This window comes from Nelusetta ayraudi, unplaced genomic scaffold (assembly GCF_046127955.1).
Source record: "Nelusetta ayraudi isolate G7.1 ecotype Tasmania unplaced genomic scaffold, CSIRO-AGI_Nayr_v1 ptg000122l, whole genome shotgun sequence".
Lineage (NCBI taxonomy): Eukaryota > Metazoa > Chordata > Actinopteri > Tetraodontiformes > Monacanthidae > Nelusetta > Nelusetta ayraudi.
Window position 1 is genome coordinate 764,739 of NW_027466172.1, and position 17,006 is coordinate 781,744.

Consider the following 17,006-nt stretch of genomic DNA (forward strand, 5'->3'; position numbering starts at 1 on the left):
CCACTGACTGCTTGAGACACACCTATTGGTCTTTTTTCCCCCTACATTTTCAAATCATTCATAATTGTTATATGCAAATATTAACATTTTAGCTCAATATCTATTAGGTCATGTGATATTATTAATCAAAACCAGTGTTGTAACATATTGATACGTTTCTCTGTATTCCACACAGTATCTCTTTAAAAAAAAAAAAAATGCACAAAATTTCCTTTGGGATTAACAAAGTATTCTGATTCTGATTAAATAGCATACACTTTTATTTTGAAAACAGGAAGACAGTACACGCTGTAGCTGTCTTCTGTCTTCGTTTGTTTACTGTAAAGTCTGCAATACGGGTTCACTTGAAATGAGTGGCTGGCGCACCTTGAGGTGCAGGAGAGCTTGAATGTCCAACTTCAAACTAACTTCTCCGCGGTAAACCACTTCACTAATTAACGAGGCAACGATACTGCGCATTGAAAAACAACTGACTGACTTTTAGGACAGCCAATAGCGACTTTCCCTGGATGAAGAGTTGGCAACACTGAAACAGAAATTATATATCAAGAGTTTCTGGAATAAAACGTGACCAATATCGGTAAAGGCGTTACTGCCTGTGTGTCTGTGACTGTGCGAATGTCATATCCGTATTCCGGCTTTGAAAGGCAACTCACCTTTGTTTTTTTTTTTGTTCTTAATACTGATACGTCTGTGGTGCATTAGTTTACGGTGACAACAGTTAAAGCTTGCAGGCTTCTTTTAAGTCGACATTCTTAACTTTGTTTCCGTGTGTGTTCTGGGCTGCAGTGATCTGCGAGCGCTTAAACGCTCCAACCATTCCACCGAATCGTCTTGCATTCTGTTACCAGGGCAACTGTCAATATTTTTTACTCTATTGCTTTCAAAGAATCGCGGGTGACTGCGAATTTCCCGTAACACGAATGATAATAACTTTGGATGCCGACAGACCTGCGCCTTCTGGTAGGAGCAGGAACGTCAATGTATTATTATTATTATTTTTAAACACATCCATTTCTTATAATTAAATTTATTTTTTATCAGAAACTACCATTTTTGACACACTGCGAGCTTTAGCATCTTTACCAGCTATGTTATGTCCATTCATTGCGAGAGAAAATGAAAATATAGACATTAACTGTAGGTGCCAAAAAAAAAATTAGGAGGAAATTACACTAACTAACTAACTAACTAAATAAATAAATAAATAAATGACATGTGTAACAGGTGTCACCCGTTGCACAGACTGATTTTCACACAAGTAAATGTGAAAGTACCAGAACAACAACAACAACAACAACAACAACAAGAATAGTGATCAACATTGGTAGGTCTGGCTTCATGTGAATTTTATGTCCAGAATATTTCCTTCTGATCATTGGGGTGGTATTGATGACGTCGTTGCTTCTTTCATCCAGAAGGAGGCAGTGTTGGACAGTCGGACATTGTTGTTCATGGTGTTATTTCATGGAAAAGCTGAACATAAAGCGGCGTCAAGGAAGTTGTTTGATTACATGTAGACGTTGCTGCACAGTGAGAGCTGTCCCAGCTGAGTGTTGGGGGAGTATAACAATAATCGGCCTTTGCTGCATCACTCAGGCTGAGCTACAGCGTCAATTCACAGGCGCGACCCCACTACTGGGCGGTACCAGGGCTTTGACCTGCCCCGTTTCCGACCTGGGTCGGTGCACCGCTCCTTAGACGACCTGGTGGGCTCAGAGCCCCTGAGCTCAAGGAATCCGCCAGCCTCAGCCTCCCATTAACGGGGATGACTGGCACACGCCACTGGGCCCAGCGAGAGGACGCAGCATTTGGAGAGGTTCTGGGAGTTTACCTTAGTGACATCACCAAAAACAACAACAACAAAAAAAACAGTCATATGTCATATAATTGTTGTTCATGGTAAATATATCCTAATTACAGTGATATCAAATAGACAGTTCTAGATACACAGGATGAAGTAATGTAGTAATGTTGTAATGACAAAGTAGGGTACAGAACCTCGAAACAACATTGGATATGGAATTTTCTTGTATTCGCATCAGCAATTATTCCCCGTGTTACCCCACAGCAGCTTATTGATTTACTGGTTGCCAGTTAACCGCAATATCTCCTTTGTTCTGGCTCACACTGTTTTGGAAAAGCGTTTCAATGAATGCCATTTGTTTTTCATCATCAACAATCTATTAAGAGAAAACATGGGTGTAGGTGCAAAATATGAATTAATCAATTCAACTTGATTGGCTACTTCTTTAAAGATTCTGCATAGACTAATTCAATTTCTTTCAAACCCACAGCAAGTTTTTTTTTTTTGCAGCTGGTCTTCATTTAAACAGGTAATAAGCTTTTTCCAGATCAGTAGCCACAAGTATGTGAACCCATAGACCTACCTTGGACGGTAATGATTTGAAAGTGTTCTATGTAATGTCATCTTTAATGCCAGCAGAATCTTACTGATATCTAGCAAACCCAGATTAGACTTGAAGTGGGTGGAAGCTAGTCAAAGAAACTCTCAAGTTGACGGTAGTCGAGTCATATTCTTTTTATTCCACTGTTGTTTCCTGATAAAGACAAATGGTCATGCAAGGAGTTTGACAAGCCTCAGCATACAAAAACAGCACGCAGACATCCCTCTCAGTATTTTTTTTTTTTTTTTTTCTGGATCATGTTGGTCTTTTGTGATTTACATCCAATTGCAGCAACCAAAAAACATCACTCTTAACACTGAAAGCGCAGCTTTGTCTTTGGTAGAAATGCAAAAATCCAGGATTTCTGAAACAATGACTGAAGAGCACAACATCACAAACTAAGTCAGATGTGCAAACAAACTCGGAATAAGAAAAAAGGCATTGTTTAATTTGAAAATTGAGGTCTAATAACCAATGGGACACATTTGGTCAAACATGAAAAAGAAAATCAGATAAAGGTGCATTCAAATACTGGAGGTCCATTGCTTCATGTTGTCAATATGCAATTCCCTCTAAGGCACCTTTCCCTTTAATTGAGAGAAAATTCCCTATAATGTTTTATTTAAAACAACAAAACTGAGCTTTCTTCGTAGAAAAAAATACGGTTTTCCAAAACAATCATCACAGATACCAATTTTCTGCTGACATTTTACATCGAACTTAGAAATATCACATCCGCTTCACCAGGGCCCTGTTATTCATCATAAAATGTCTGAAAGACTGAGATTTGCGAGAAACAAACAAAGGTAAAGTGTAACTGAAACAATGTCAATTTGTCTGAGTAACCCTCACTGTCACTGCATTCATTTCTTGGTCACCGTGTAAACATGAAATGAGTCATTTAAAACAATACATAAGCGATCAAATGATGTCCCTTCATTTACGTCAATCACATATCAGGCGTAGGAGGTATGAAGGAAAAAAATAACCCAATTGGGATTAAATGAGAGATAAGCTTTCATGTTGACTTGGCCTGTGGGGGAAAAAAAAGATTTCAACCAATGACCCAACAGCAATCTACAGTATCACCTACAAAAGAAAATCTACAGTCATTTCAAAATTTAAAATGAACTCAAAAGTCTGAGCAATTAACTCACAAAATATATCTCGGACATCTCTAATTTTTCAGCTACTTACACATAAAATCGCTCAAAAGAAAAAAAGAACCACAAATACCTTCTATTAAGACCCCTGAAACAAAACAGGAACTAACCAACAAACAAAAGCAGAGTATTGAGAGCAACTTCCCTTCAGTGAACGGGCAAGCACAGCGCACATTTTTAACTAGACAACAGTGTAACAAAAAAATAAAGTAGGTTTGTATGACTTGGTCACCATCAGTTACTGTACGTCTGTTTTGTTTCAGGGGGGTCTCTAAATACTTGAATTTTGATCAACAAAGACGCTCTGTACAACCTATTCTACTTCTGCTTTGCATAATCCACACACTTCACGTCGACTCAACAAGAGTACAACAGACGACGACACGGCAGGCCTTGACAAACCGGGGCAAAAGGTGCTAAACTGAGGCATCCTACTTCATGCTAGTCACACATATACAGACACTCTTCAAAAGACTATAGTTAAAAAATGTGGAACATTTTCAGATAATACTTAATGGAGCCAATATTTTTTCCCCCTATTGTAAACAAGTCTAGAATGTATCCTTTGGGGGCAGCATTCAATTTTCTATAGAATAAGATAATAACTGCAGCATTGTCAACAACCACGCTTCCTGAACCAATGTTTTCCAATGATTACACGTTTCTCTCACCCGCCAATCAACACCTTTGAAAGGAGAAAACTTTGTTATTTCAGTTTGTTCTGTGGGCAGTTCCAGGAATCTACCCTTTGTGATGTCACAAAGAACGAGGTTAGTAACAGATGACAGACTGCTCAGACAACTATTCTCAGACTAGTCCACAACTATCCATCCTTGTCTGCCTACCTAAACTGCCTCATAGCCCCCTTGCTTCTATTCCATTCCAGCCATGTGGAAGTCACTATCACCTGATTTATTCCTTTTCAGGACTTTTTTTTTTAAACTCTACACTTCTACGTCCAACTTGCCGGACGTCAACATGATGAATAGAGTGAACTTGTGACCAACTTTGTAGCTGCTCGTCAGCAGGTCTCTGGAAAAAGAATTTGCAGTCTTTCAATACCACAATGGCCAAGAGATCGTGGCAAGAAAAGGCAAACAACAAAGTATCCATTGTCACCGGACAATCGCTCACAGAAGAAGAATTTGACCAGATTTCTGGCGCACTGCAAAGATTCATTTCAACTGCCGGCGCTTCTTCAGCCTGACATTCGCAGAGAATTACTCCAAGCACAAACGTTTTGGAGCAAAGGTGTACTTGTCTGTCTATGTGTGGAATGCCCTCCCTGTAAATGTCCTCGGTGCTATTTTGGCTTTTTAAAATCAAACCTTGACGTGGTGCATATTTAGCTCTAGAGATACACTGGGTTAGTGTCTTGCCCTATTCACTTCGTAATTCCTCGCTGTAACCATTAAGTACAGGGGGCTGCAGGCAAACTGCTATTAAAGGATTTAAATATGAGAGATATTTAATAATAAAAAAAAAGATCAACAATTTCACTGTTGTTTTTTTCCACATCAATCACAGTCACACACTGACTTTTCTTTTTTTTTCTTTTTTAGAACAGTGCAAATGCTTATAGGACAAGTACAAGTCACAGTAACAGAGCAAGCTAACTGGCAGTCGTATTAAGGAAGCGTGGCTAAAAACATAAGGCACTACAGTCTCAGTTGGAACGGCTCCACATCCGTCAGAGCTCCGTTAATCTGCCTGTGGGGGAAAAAATTGCAACTGGGTGACGTGACACAGAGGGGAGTCTGTCTGTCTTTCTGATCGGTCCCCCAAGAGAACTTGCAATTTGTGACCACCCTCAACGCTCAGAAATTTGCAGCCCCTTCAAGCGACACACGCAAGGCAAAAAATTAAAAGTTTGGCTTTCTGGCATGTGCTACAACCTCGGGGAGAGCTGTAGGAGCAGGGACAGAGCGTGGAGGCGAGGAGGCGAGGAGGCGAGGAGGCGAGAGGACCGTTGGTGTGCTTACAGTCGGGTGAAGGGGCCCACGTGAAGGGGTCCCCTCAGCTTGGGAGAGGAGCAGGAGTTGGTGGTGAACGTGGAGGACGGAGAGGAGGAATAAGGAGAGGAGGAGGCCGAGGAGGAGTCGTTGCTGTTCAGGGCGAAGACACTGGAGATGGCCACATCCACGATACCTTGACACAGCTCCGGGTAGAGTTTCCTGCGAGGACGAAATAAGGGGAAAATTCAGGTTCTGGGTCAATAAGACACATCCGATTACAATCTTGTTGATATGAAACAATGGCAAGGAAACCAATGCTCAAAGAAAGGTTTTGTGTCTTGAGATGGTTCAGAATAAGAATATCAATGCCTTTATTTATCCCACACTGAGGAAATTTCCATAGTCACAGCAGCATATACAGTGCAAACAGAAGGAGCAAAAAGAGTGCAAAGAGTGAATTTAAAAGAAATAAATACATAATATATACATACAAATTATTTACATATTAGCTTTAGGGCTTCAAACATCTTTACCACACATTGCTGCCAGAAAGACCGAAAAACAATCTGAACAACCACTGACTGTGCGCAGGCCGGAGCCCCGTTGATCTCGATGAGCCACACTTTGAAGCTCTCGTCCACCATGAAGTCAAAGCCAAAGAGCTGGAAGCTCTGGTAGGAGAGGTGCTTAGTGCTGATGGTCGCCTCGATGCATGACAGACAACTCCTGCAAGGGGCAGACAGAGTGGAGGTTTTATGCTCCTCTGTTTGTCAGTAAAACAAGGCGCAACACTGACTCATTACAAAGGTTTAGGCAAAACTCTCACGAACTCAGCAAAGGGATGCATTTTCCTGTCAGTGATGTTCAAGGCTGCAAATGACACCTTTTACAACTACGAGGTAATACACCACAATTAAAATAGTCAAACGTGAAGGTCACACAGGTAATATTGGTGGGCAATTGTATTCAAAGAGTTACTACAGATCTGAAGCTGGAGCGGTTGATGAAAACAGCAGTAAAATATCAACGCCATCTTCCTCATATTGCAACTGGTGAGGCTGGAGGTCAGTTGCTGTGTTCACTCACAAGATGAATTTGAGTTCAACATTCACGTCCATGTTGACTTTTGGTTGAAATATTGTTTAAATAGTTATTTTGCCATTATTAAGGCAATTAAATATATTGTTGAGAGCAATTAATTGTTCTTTTGAGCAAGTCATTATTACAACTTCAATACGTGGGGAAATAAATCCCCCTGTAAACTTTCAATGGCTGGAGTGCCTGCCCATACAAAAGTATTCAGTATGTTTTGCTTTTTACTTGATCTCATCTTTTTAGAGTTGATCGCTAACAAAGACCTTAAATGTCAAGGAAAACTACAGAATAGTAAATGTGTACACCTTTGATTCTCACTGGGACTTACTTTATGATCTGCTTGATCTGAGGTAAGATGGTGCTCTCCAGGACGACACTGTGGGTGTTGAGAAGGTAGAGCCTGAATTCATCGAAGAACATCTCGTTGCCCTCCTCGTACCGTCCAAAGTTCTGAGAGTGGTCTTTCTGGATGCAGTGGTTGGTCAGATGGCTCGTCATGTCCTGCAGGTCAGAGCTGTTGTACGGCTCCGAGGAAGTCCGCAGCACACCCTCGCGATACAAATAGATGTTGTAATGATGGTCCACCAGCACCCAGCTCCTGGTGATAATGTGGCATAATTCATCAAAACCTCACATCGATGGGGTCAAGACAGATGAACACGTTCACTCTAGAATATTTAAACACAAGACTTGCCTGATGTCAAACTTCCGATGGCCTGGCTCTAGAAGCAGAGGTTTCTCCAAGTACTTCTGAATGACGTGAACCTGTCCCTGATTATCAATGTAGTCCAACAGCTGATTAGCATCTTCAGATATCAGGATGCCAGCACCTGATGAAGGATAACCCATTGTGTCAAAGTGCGTAGAACATGCAAAATGCTTAACATTAAAAGTAGCAGGTCACATAAGAAGCAGGGGAAAGTTTAAATTGAAAAAAAAATCTCACAAATCAAAAACAGTGAACATTCATTCATTTTCAATTTGTTCGATCGTGTCATTAAATTGCATCTGCTAAAATCTCATGCATCCATCGGGCCAAACTCCATTTTCCGGGATTCTCAGGGTGACATTACAAGAAACACTCTTCTCATCGTGACTAAGCAGGAATGAACTGCTGCAAAAAGCACCCTACAACTAATAAAAGAAGATCAATAAGAAATAGAAGCAACTGCACGTTGTATGACGTCATTGCCGCTGAAGAGAATAGCGACACGACAGTAATACAAGTTTATCAGTATATCTTAACAATAACAGAGGAAGTGCACCTGAGTGGAAAACATGTTTCTACTTAATTGTTGACTTAAAAGAAGCCTCATAGGCTCAACAAACATTAAAAATAGGATTCAACTGATTTCAATAGGATCAACAAAACGTCTGTCCAATGAACCTTCAAGGTTTCTAACAGGTTTCTTTCCAGATGGATATGTGAGTGAAATTCAGCTTCTTCTTCTTCTTTTTTTTTATAAATATATATATATATAGCTCTTATAAGTCAGGCTAGTTTGATAAGACCTAAAGATAAATAAAGGCTAGTACCTTTTGCTCCTGCGGAAGACTTGGCAATCCACACAGTGCCTTCCCCACTTTCTCTTTTAGCATGATAGGAGGCCAAGAAAACCTCTCGCTCGTCCGTCTTGGGGTTGCTCTTTAGATGGCTAATGCCATTTGTGGCAGGAGCAACAGGAGTGTTGAGGTTGGTAGGGTAGATGATGTAAGACTCCGGGAACCAATTACTGGAGTCCAACAGCTCCGGGCTCGTCTTTATTAGCCTAATGGAACAAGAGAGGAAATGGTCAGCAAAAAGCACCAGCCTCTTGCAACTAATTATGTTTCATCAAATATAGAGGTACACACTTGACCAAAGATGCTTTCCTGCAGAGCTTGTCTGCTCCTCTGTAGTAATTCACCAGCTGCACCAGGCCCGGCTCATGACCTGCAGTGACATTTGGAAAAATCCATTAGAAACCGACCATGCGCACAGGAGAGACGCACTCTTTCCACAGGATGTAGTCGCATCACTCCTGCACAGTCACTGCAGCCGTCTCATCTGAGTGGGTGCACACCAAATATAGCACAAGCCTCTTTCCGTCTGCTCACAATGATATAAAATACAGCGGCAGTTTACCCAGACGTCCAAACGGCAGTCTGTTTCGTTCCCCGAGCATCAGGTTGAACCGCGGATTGTCTCTCTTGAGCCTCTTCCAGTGTCCGGTAGACTGCAGGATTTTGGAAACTTCAGCATAGACGGTGCTATTGTCGTCACGGGTGACAAAGGTGTAAACCGGGTGGTTCATTATGCCTTTGCTTATATACCAGCGATAGAAAAAAAAACGAATAGCTTGAAGGAAATAATGACTAGCTGGTATGAAGCTATCTGGTTAGCACCGCAGCGGTCAGGGCGTTCAGGGCGAGTAGCTCCTCTGTCCGAGCCATAGCGGAGAGTCAGTTGTTGACCAGTCCAAACTTTCCAGCTAGCGCTGTTACCGGGGAGCTCGCGATTAGAGGAGGTCCGAGGCTAACGTAAAGTTACATTTAACAACAACAAAAAAACCGGTACAGTTAGAAATTCTAATTTGATCATTTAAGCAGAATGAACGTTTCCCTAACCCCAGACATGGGTGTGACTGACTGACTGCTGCTACCGGGCTCCCGGGGGCTGCTCCCGTCTGGATTACCGCTCACTCACATCCTGTGTCCGGTTTGGCAATAAACCACTGCGGTTGAAAACAGCGGCCATGGCGCGCAACTACCTTTGTACTTGGTCGGTAGCAACTATCTAAGTCATACGCTTGCATACAAAACACTGCGTAACATAAACTTGCCGCCTATCTTGTCATACTATTTCAGACGCAGCGTTTCCCCACCGGTGGCGTTTCCTCTGATGCATTACGGCCACTGACGTCCACTCGACGGCATAAACAAAAAGTACCAGGCTTATGGTTGATGTAGTTTCCTATTACGCCGCTGTAGACGGTTATTGGTTACAAACTAGTTTCATAAACAGCAAAATCATTTAGCATGACTTGAAAAATAAATTCAACTACAAACATCGAGGCTGCGTGTTTAAAGTTTGGTTATAATTAGGTGCCTTTGTGCGTTTAAATAATTTTTGTACTACATTTCCCAGGAATCATATAGAACGTGGGACGTCTAATTATTATACAGTTGATTACGTCTGATGGCCACAAGATGGCGCCAAATACTTTAGTTGTCAACCGCGATGATAGAAAACGTGTTTAGTTATAATAAACGGTTAAAACATATACCAAGTCCGGATTCTTTCGTCATGTTTGCCTCATATAGGATTGCCCTCACAATTGTGTGATTTAAGTAATTTACAAGGACTAAAAGCAATAGCTTTTAGATTTTCTGATTTTGACAAATTCCGACTTCCGTTTCAATGCACAAGAAATTTGTTTCAGCTATTGCCAATCTAATATTTATGTCACGATTTCATATTAATCATCATTAAATTTACAATATTTAAAAATACATATTATGGACAAAAGCCATGATCAACATTTAATTTACGTTATCCAAAAGTGTCAGAACTTTTCCGGAAGTGACGAAGAAATGGGCGGCGGGAATTGAAATGGTTACACGACGATCAATGTTTGTCTTTACCGTGATCTGTATGAAGTTGAACTACAGATTGCCGTTGTCATATTTCGCAATTGTGTCCTTTTATTAGAAGATCAATTAAATAGTAAGTGATGTCCTTTATTCTCTGTTTCGTTGTGTGTGGTTTCACTTACGGTTTATGATCACAGCGTCTAGCCATAGTCATTTTCAGTGCAAAGATTCTTGTGTATAGAATTAGTTTACCGTTCTATTGTTTATGGATGTTGTGGTTTCTATAATACTAGACAGTTCCTTTATAACATTTGTTTTTAAATACTATGTTTTTTTTAGTTAGTTGGTGTCCGTACACGTTCCAACGTTGATATTTCTATTCGCATAGGGCTTAAGGCATACGACTGACTATCATGTTCTGGCTGACTCAAAATGCTGTTTAACAGTACCTACAATTACCGGTCGTTTATACAGAAATGCATAGATTTGGTTTGACATTTTTGAAGAGGTTATTGGGGTTTTAAAAAAAAAATGTAGTTGCTGAGTTTGTCCAGCAGAGCGAGCTCCAACATTGTACAAGCTGCTCCAAACTGGAATTTCGCAGAGACTTGTTTGTTTGTTTGTTTGTTTGTTTGTCAATTTGCCTCTTCACCTCTTTATAATACATTATTCTTGATAAAGTTTATAATGTTACAGCGTAAATTTGTAAGCTTCAGAAATATGCCTCTCATTTTGGATGTGTTTGGCTTCATTTTGGCCGGTAAAGCAGTGTCTGAAGTTGAAGGTCCCCAAATATACCCACGTTTTTTTAGTTGTATTACCTTTGCTATTACTATTACTATTGAAAGAAAACTCTCAGACACCTCCACGACTCCAGTAGAGCAAATCATTTTCAAAACCCCTTTTGGTCTCCATAAAACTGCATATTGAGCCCTTTGTTGTTGTTTACAACATCGCCTTAAACTTTCTTGGTTTTGGTTTCAGGTTAAAAACTGATGCCTTGTCATCCCTTATGTGAAACAAATACAAGGTTTTCACTTGGGTCACAAAGGAACAGAAAATTTCCAGAAAAGTTTTAGGGATTCCATGTCACAATGGGAAATTTCAGGATTATTCCAAGTTGTGAATTTTCAAAAGACTTGACAAAAACAAAATGAAATTAAATAAATAGTTGTTCACTTGAAACAGGAGGGATTTACTGAAAATGTGGAAACTCATGTGCAAATGTAAATAAACATTTGGTTTTGTCATCCTAAGAAAATTAACTAACTAAAGCAAATTAGATTCAGAAGCAGAAAAACTTAATCCTTGAGGGGACATTAATGGGCAAAGAGCGGCACAAAAGTAAAAACAATAAAAATACAATAAAAGTGGCTGGGTGAGATAGGTGGTTAAAAGTTTATCCACCCCAGCAGTAATTTCAAACATTGAGTTAGTCTTTACTTGATGCACGGTGCAGTGTAGAAGTTCAGACACATTTACATTAGGCTAGTTTATAACCAGATTAAGATTTTTTTTAATTGACCTCCACTTTTGGAAATTCCGTTTTATTTTCATGAATCACGTTTCCTCCTGTATACTCCCACGCAAAATGTTAGGAAGTCTCTGCCACCGTAACTATTACCAACCAATGTGACCAAATCCAAAATTTCGTCTCTTAAGTTTCTGGGCTCCGTGGTCGTGAAGCACTGTATCTCTGTATGCCTACATTATAGGCTTGTATATAGCACAGAATTCAATCTATCGAGACAGATTTTTCTGATGTTAATGGGTCGGGGCTGATGGCTGTCTTGGCGTTTTCTTTGGTCATATATTTTTAATAGCAATTGTCCCCTCTCCTTCACCAGACTGGAGCAGGCCAGGCATGAGTGGCGCACACCTGGACGAATGGCAGAGGAGGTCCTTTGACATTTCATCTGGCATCTGTACACCTGAACAGACGGCCGATGCCTACCGGGCCCATATCCTCTCCATTCAGTATGCATGGGCAAACTCCCAGCTCTCTCAAGCCGGCGTGGCCAGCCTGTTAAGGACCTACTCCGAGCGCTATGCCGCAGTGCTGGACTCGGATGACCCCAGCACAGGGCTCAACAACTATGCGGAGTGTGCGCTGCACCTGGCCCGTAGTCAAAGGAACCACAGCGACAAATGGGAGTCGTCGCTGACCATGGAGAGCGTGCTGGATCTGCCGTGCGTGCAGAAGATGATTCAGGCAGGGGGAGGAGGAGGAGGCGATTCCCTGGTGGCACCAGGAGATGCTGACATATGTGTGGGGCAAGAGAACAGAGGCAACTTCCTGTCAGCTCCCACTACTGGAGTCAGGTCAGTAGCAGAACCGTTTAAATCGTTAGGACCACAGGCGAAGACAGAAGTTATTGGCACTGCCAGTATCCCCACCTCCAACATAACGTCACTGAGGCCAAAAGCAACGGACTGGACCGTGGGCAATACTCACTCCTTCTCCAGACATCAGTCTGGACAAAATCACCCTTCTTCAGTTTTTTCACAGGGGCACCCCGGTCATACGGGGGTCACACACAACAATCAGGCCTCTTTCTTCCCCACTGCCAAGCGGAAACATTTCTACAATGCAGAGGGAGGGGATGGAGGCACGAGTCACCAGGGAGGTCAAACGGGCACAGAGCCACGAGCTGGATTCGCCTTCAGGTCAGCTCGCGAGCAGTTCTTCGTTGATCAGCAGAAAAAGCCTTCCGGTCAGCACCACAGAGGTTCAACCCCTGGGGCGGCAGCCACTGTGAAGAAATCTCTTGGTACCAACAGGCCTCGTGGTGCTTTTTCCAAATTTGTATCACCAATCCCTCGGCAGGAAGAGGAAGACGATGTTGGGATGGCCAGACAGGCCAACCAGGAGCCTCAGATCCTGGATGAACGTCTGAAAAACTTTGAGCCAAAGATAATTGACCTGATCATGAGTGAAATCATGGACCACGGGCCGCCTGTCTCCTGGGATGACATCGCAGGCTTGGAGTTTGCCAAGACCACCATAAAAGAGATTGTGGTTTGGCCCATGCTGAGACCCGACATCTTCACTGGCCTCCGTGGCCCACCGAAAGGTATACTACTGTTTGGACCTCCTGGCACTGGAAAAACTCTGATAGGGAAATGCATCGCCTGTCAGTCAGGCGCCACGTTCTTCAGCATCAGTGCTTCATCGCTTACGTCCAAGTGGGTGGGCGAAGGGGAAAAGATGGTACGAGCCCTGTTTGCGATCGCACGCTGCCACCAGCCTGCTGTCATCTTCATCGACGAGATCGACTCGCTGCTGTCCCAGAGAACAGACGGGGAGCACGAGTCCTCCCGCAGGATCAAGACAGAGTTCTTGGTCCAGCTGGACGGGGCAGCCACAGCCGCCGAGGATCGAATCCTGGTGGTGGGAGCCACCAACCGACCCCAAGAGATCGACGAGGCCGCGCGACGCCGCCTGGCCAAGCGGTTGTACATCCCTCTGCCGGAGGGCTCGGCCCGGAGTCAGATAGTGACCCACCTCATGGCTCGAGAGAGGAACCGGCTAAGCGAAGCGGAGCTGCAGCTCGTGGTCTCGGCCACCGAGGGTTTCTCGGGGGCTGACATGACTCAGCTGTGCAGAGAAGCAGCGCTGGGACCCATCCGAAGCATCCAGCTCAGCCAAATAGCCACCATCAGCGCCGACCAGGTCCGGCCCATCCTCTATAGCGACTTTCAGGAGGCCCTGAAGACCGTCCGGCCAAGCATCTCGTCAAAGGATCTAGAGTTGTACGAAGAGTGGAACAAAACCTTCGGATGTGGCCGTTAAACCTGGATATCATTTTGAACTCAGAGTGCACAAACCTTCAGATAGGTTTTCTAAATGGACAAAGCTGCGTTAGACTGTTTTATTGTTCGCAAGACCAACTGAGAGTACTTTTTACCTCCAATTACAAACCCTAAAAAGCTGTTTGTGTGTTAAGCTTGTTCTCTGAATGAAAAAGATTCCTGTCATTCTGTTGTTATTCTGTGTATTGCAGTAGTCTGAAGTGACCATCAGAACGTTTTTCATGCTCGCACGAAAACTTTGAACTGAATGCTTAAATCCCAGTTTTATTGATGTGTTGGGGTTTTTGGTAAAAAATAGAATGTTTATGGTAAACATTCTATTCTATGGTAAACATTCTATCCCCTCACTACAGGGTGTTTTTTGTGCTGTTCTCATAAATAATTGTTCATTTTATTGTATCTTGCACTTCAAGTTAGTAATTGTAATAATAAAATCAAATAAAAATGTGTCCACTTTTCATTTGATTTCTGCTCTTTGTCTCTTCCTTTCATCCACAGAGGGCAGCGCAAACACTGTTTAAGGTCCTTAGGTGTTCCTGCAAAGCGCGGTGTGCTAATCATGTCAGGTTGGGCAAGATCGAGTATCCATGGTGTCACGCTTTGTCTCCCTTCCTGTTGATGATTGAGACAGCAGTGGACTCAACAGGAAAACGTATTGCTACAACTCACCCGTCTTTTTTAGAAATTAAGCTCTAAACTCATTAGTTATATTAGTAGCACAAATGTTACATGTGAATATTTAAAGAGTCCAGGTAATATACTCCTAGTGGTGCATTTAAATTTACTTGAAGGTCGGACGGGTCACTCTCGTGGAGCGTCCTATTCAGCAGGACCATTATAGATTGCACGGGCATTGGACAAAATTTTCATGTAAATTTAATGAAACAATCTTTGAAAATCTGGAAGGCCATGAAAAGGGACTTTCATTCATTTTTCATCTTTTTGTCAAGTATCTAATAAATATTTCAGGCCTGATGTTTGGCCACTGCATTGAAACTTTGTTGAGGTAGCCAGCAGTGAAAGTAGTTACACTGTTCCCCTCCTGCTCCTCCTCGGGCACCTCTGCACGTGGGGACTCCTCACAGCTGGACCGGGACAGATGCTCAGAATTCCTCTGGTGCTGGCTTGATCCACAGAGTATGGACTGAGAGAAGTGCCATATGGTGTTAGCTTGTAGCTTAATTTGACCATGGCAACACTGTAGTGGTCACATCAGGGGTTGTATGGTCACAAAAAATGTTCTTACTGTGCTGGTATAACTATCATTTGTTGGTGAAATTAGTGTAGAAATACATCAAACACTGGGAATCTATCTATCTTTCTATCTGTCTGTCTGTCTGTCTGTCTGTCTATCTATCTATCTATCTATCTATCTATCTATCTGTCTGTCTGTCTGTCTGTCTGTCTGTCTATCTGCTTTTGTGCTTTTAAAGGTATTCTTAAAGCTGTAGTTTTTACATTGCTAATGAATCAAATCCAATTTCTGATTGCACTACCTAATTGAAATGTAACCTATTTTGAGTTTTAATCTAATGGTAATTATTGTGAGTGATGTTCCTTTCTAAGCTGGAGGTTTTGAGAAGTTGAAACAACCCCCCCCCCCCCAAAAAAAAGATTCCCACAAATCTCACTCAACACTTTAAAAACTGTCCATATGAGAGTCTAAAACATCTTGACTTGAAGTAAATTGATTTAAAGTTACACATTAAGTCTAGCCATACTTGTATCATATGGCAGTTTAACCTCTGACATTTGGGCAGATTGACTCATGTAATAAAGTAATTACTTTTTCTTATATAAAGTAAAAATGTATTGAGAAGCACACATTAACTGTTCGCTACAATTAAATATTCAGTTGTCTACAATATGTCCATCAATAATAATGATAATACTAAATATGATCTTTTGAAAACTTGGTAGTTGCACTTGAAAGTTGTTTTTTTTTTTTTGTCAGATTCGTGAAGGAATCTTCTGGCTAGCTGGCTGAAAGAGGAAGTGAAATTTGGGATTTTTGGCTGGGCCAGAGGTGGTTGGCCAGACTATTCCCCTCATGCAAATGTCCTCCCTCTCCTCTGCTGGGTCCCAGTCAAGCGTGTGCGTGTGTGTGTGTGTGTGTGTGTGTGTGTGTGTGTGTGTGTCGTTTGGGGACGGGCGGGGTGGGGAGCTCAATACTCGTCACAGCTGCTTCCCGTTTCTACTAAAATCACATGGCTGCCATCTGGATGGGGCTGCGGCTGCACAACGTGGCTGCGCTGCTCCATTGGCCCCTGCCTGCCGCCTCTCCAGACAGGCCGGGCCCTCAGAGCCTCGGCCCCTGCCTTCTGCTCCAGTGCCTGATCCTCCGTGTCCCAGCTCTCGGCCACTGAGGACCAGTGGGACTCTTCAGGTCCTGGACACAGCACATGTCAACATGCTGGTGTGTGTGGGAGGGGGAGGGGTGGCTGGGGAGGGTGGCATCGCTTATGCCACCAGAAACTCCCTGGATAGAGAAGCTTTAACACGAGGGTTTCAGTGAGGACAAATGCCACTGTGATGTGTCGGCCCTTTCATTTCTTTATGTCTGCCACGCCAGGTACATGTCTTATAAATAATAATAAAATATATATATATTTAAAAAAAAATAAATACAAAGGATGTTTGTTCCTGCGCTGAGAACTTTTTTACTTAGACATTTTGTGCGAGGGCTGTTTAATTGGAAAATAAGCTGTAGGAAACGTCATTCTGCTCTCACTGTATGTCTGTATATATATATATATATATATATATATATATATATACACATATATATATATATATATATATATATATACATATATATATATATATATATATAAATATGTATATATATATATAAATATGTATATATATATATATATATATATATATATATATACATATATATATATATACATATATATAAATATGTATATATATATATATATATATATAAATATGTACATGTATATATATATATATATATATATATATATATATATATA

General features: G+C 41.9%; 2 protein-coding genes across 2 annotated transcripts; one reads left to right on the forward strand and one right to left on the reverse strand.

Moving 5' to 3' along the window:
• Window positions 1-2,527: 2,527 nt before the first annotated feature.
• ttl (tubulin tyrosine ligase) lies at window positions 2,528-9,515 on the reverse strand. The gene is made up of 7 exons (XM_076050044.1): window positions 8,747-9,515; window positions 8,476-8,554; window positions 8,158-8,390; window positions 7,316-7,451; window positions 6,950-7,219; window positions 6,109-6,252; window positions 2,528-5,745 (listed from the first exon to the last, which is right to left on the reverse strand). Exons 1-7 carry the CDS (start codon window positions 8,913-8,915, stop codon window positions 5,550-5,552), a joined length of 1,227 nt encoding a protein of 408 aa, XP_075906159.1. The 5' UTR covers window positions 8,916-9,515; the 3' UTR covers window positions 2,528-5,549.
• A 653-nt stretch (window positions 9,516-10,168) lies between these two features.
• On the forward strand, window positions 10,169-15,599 carry fignl1 (fidgetin-like 1). Its single transcript, XM_076050042.1, has 2 exons — window positions 10,169-10,327; window positions 12,042-15,599. The coding sequence occupies exon 2, from the start codon at window positions 12,059-12,061 to the stop codon at window positions 13,985-13,987; it is 1,929 nt and encodes a 642-aa protein (XP_075906157.1). The 5' UTR covers window positions 10,169-10,327; window positions 12,042-12,058; the 3' UTR covers window positions 13,988-15,599.
• Window positions 15,600-17,006: the final 1,407 nt, after the last annotated feature.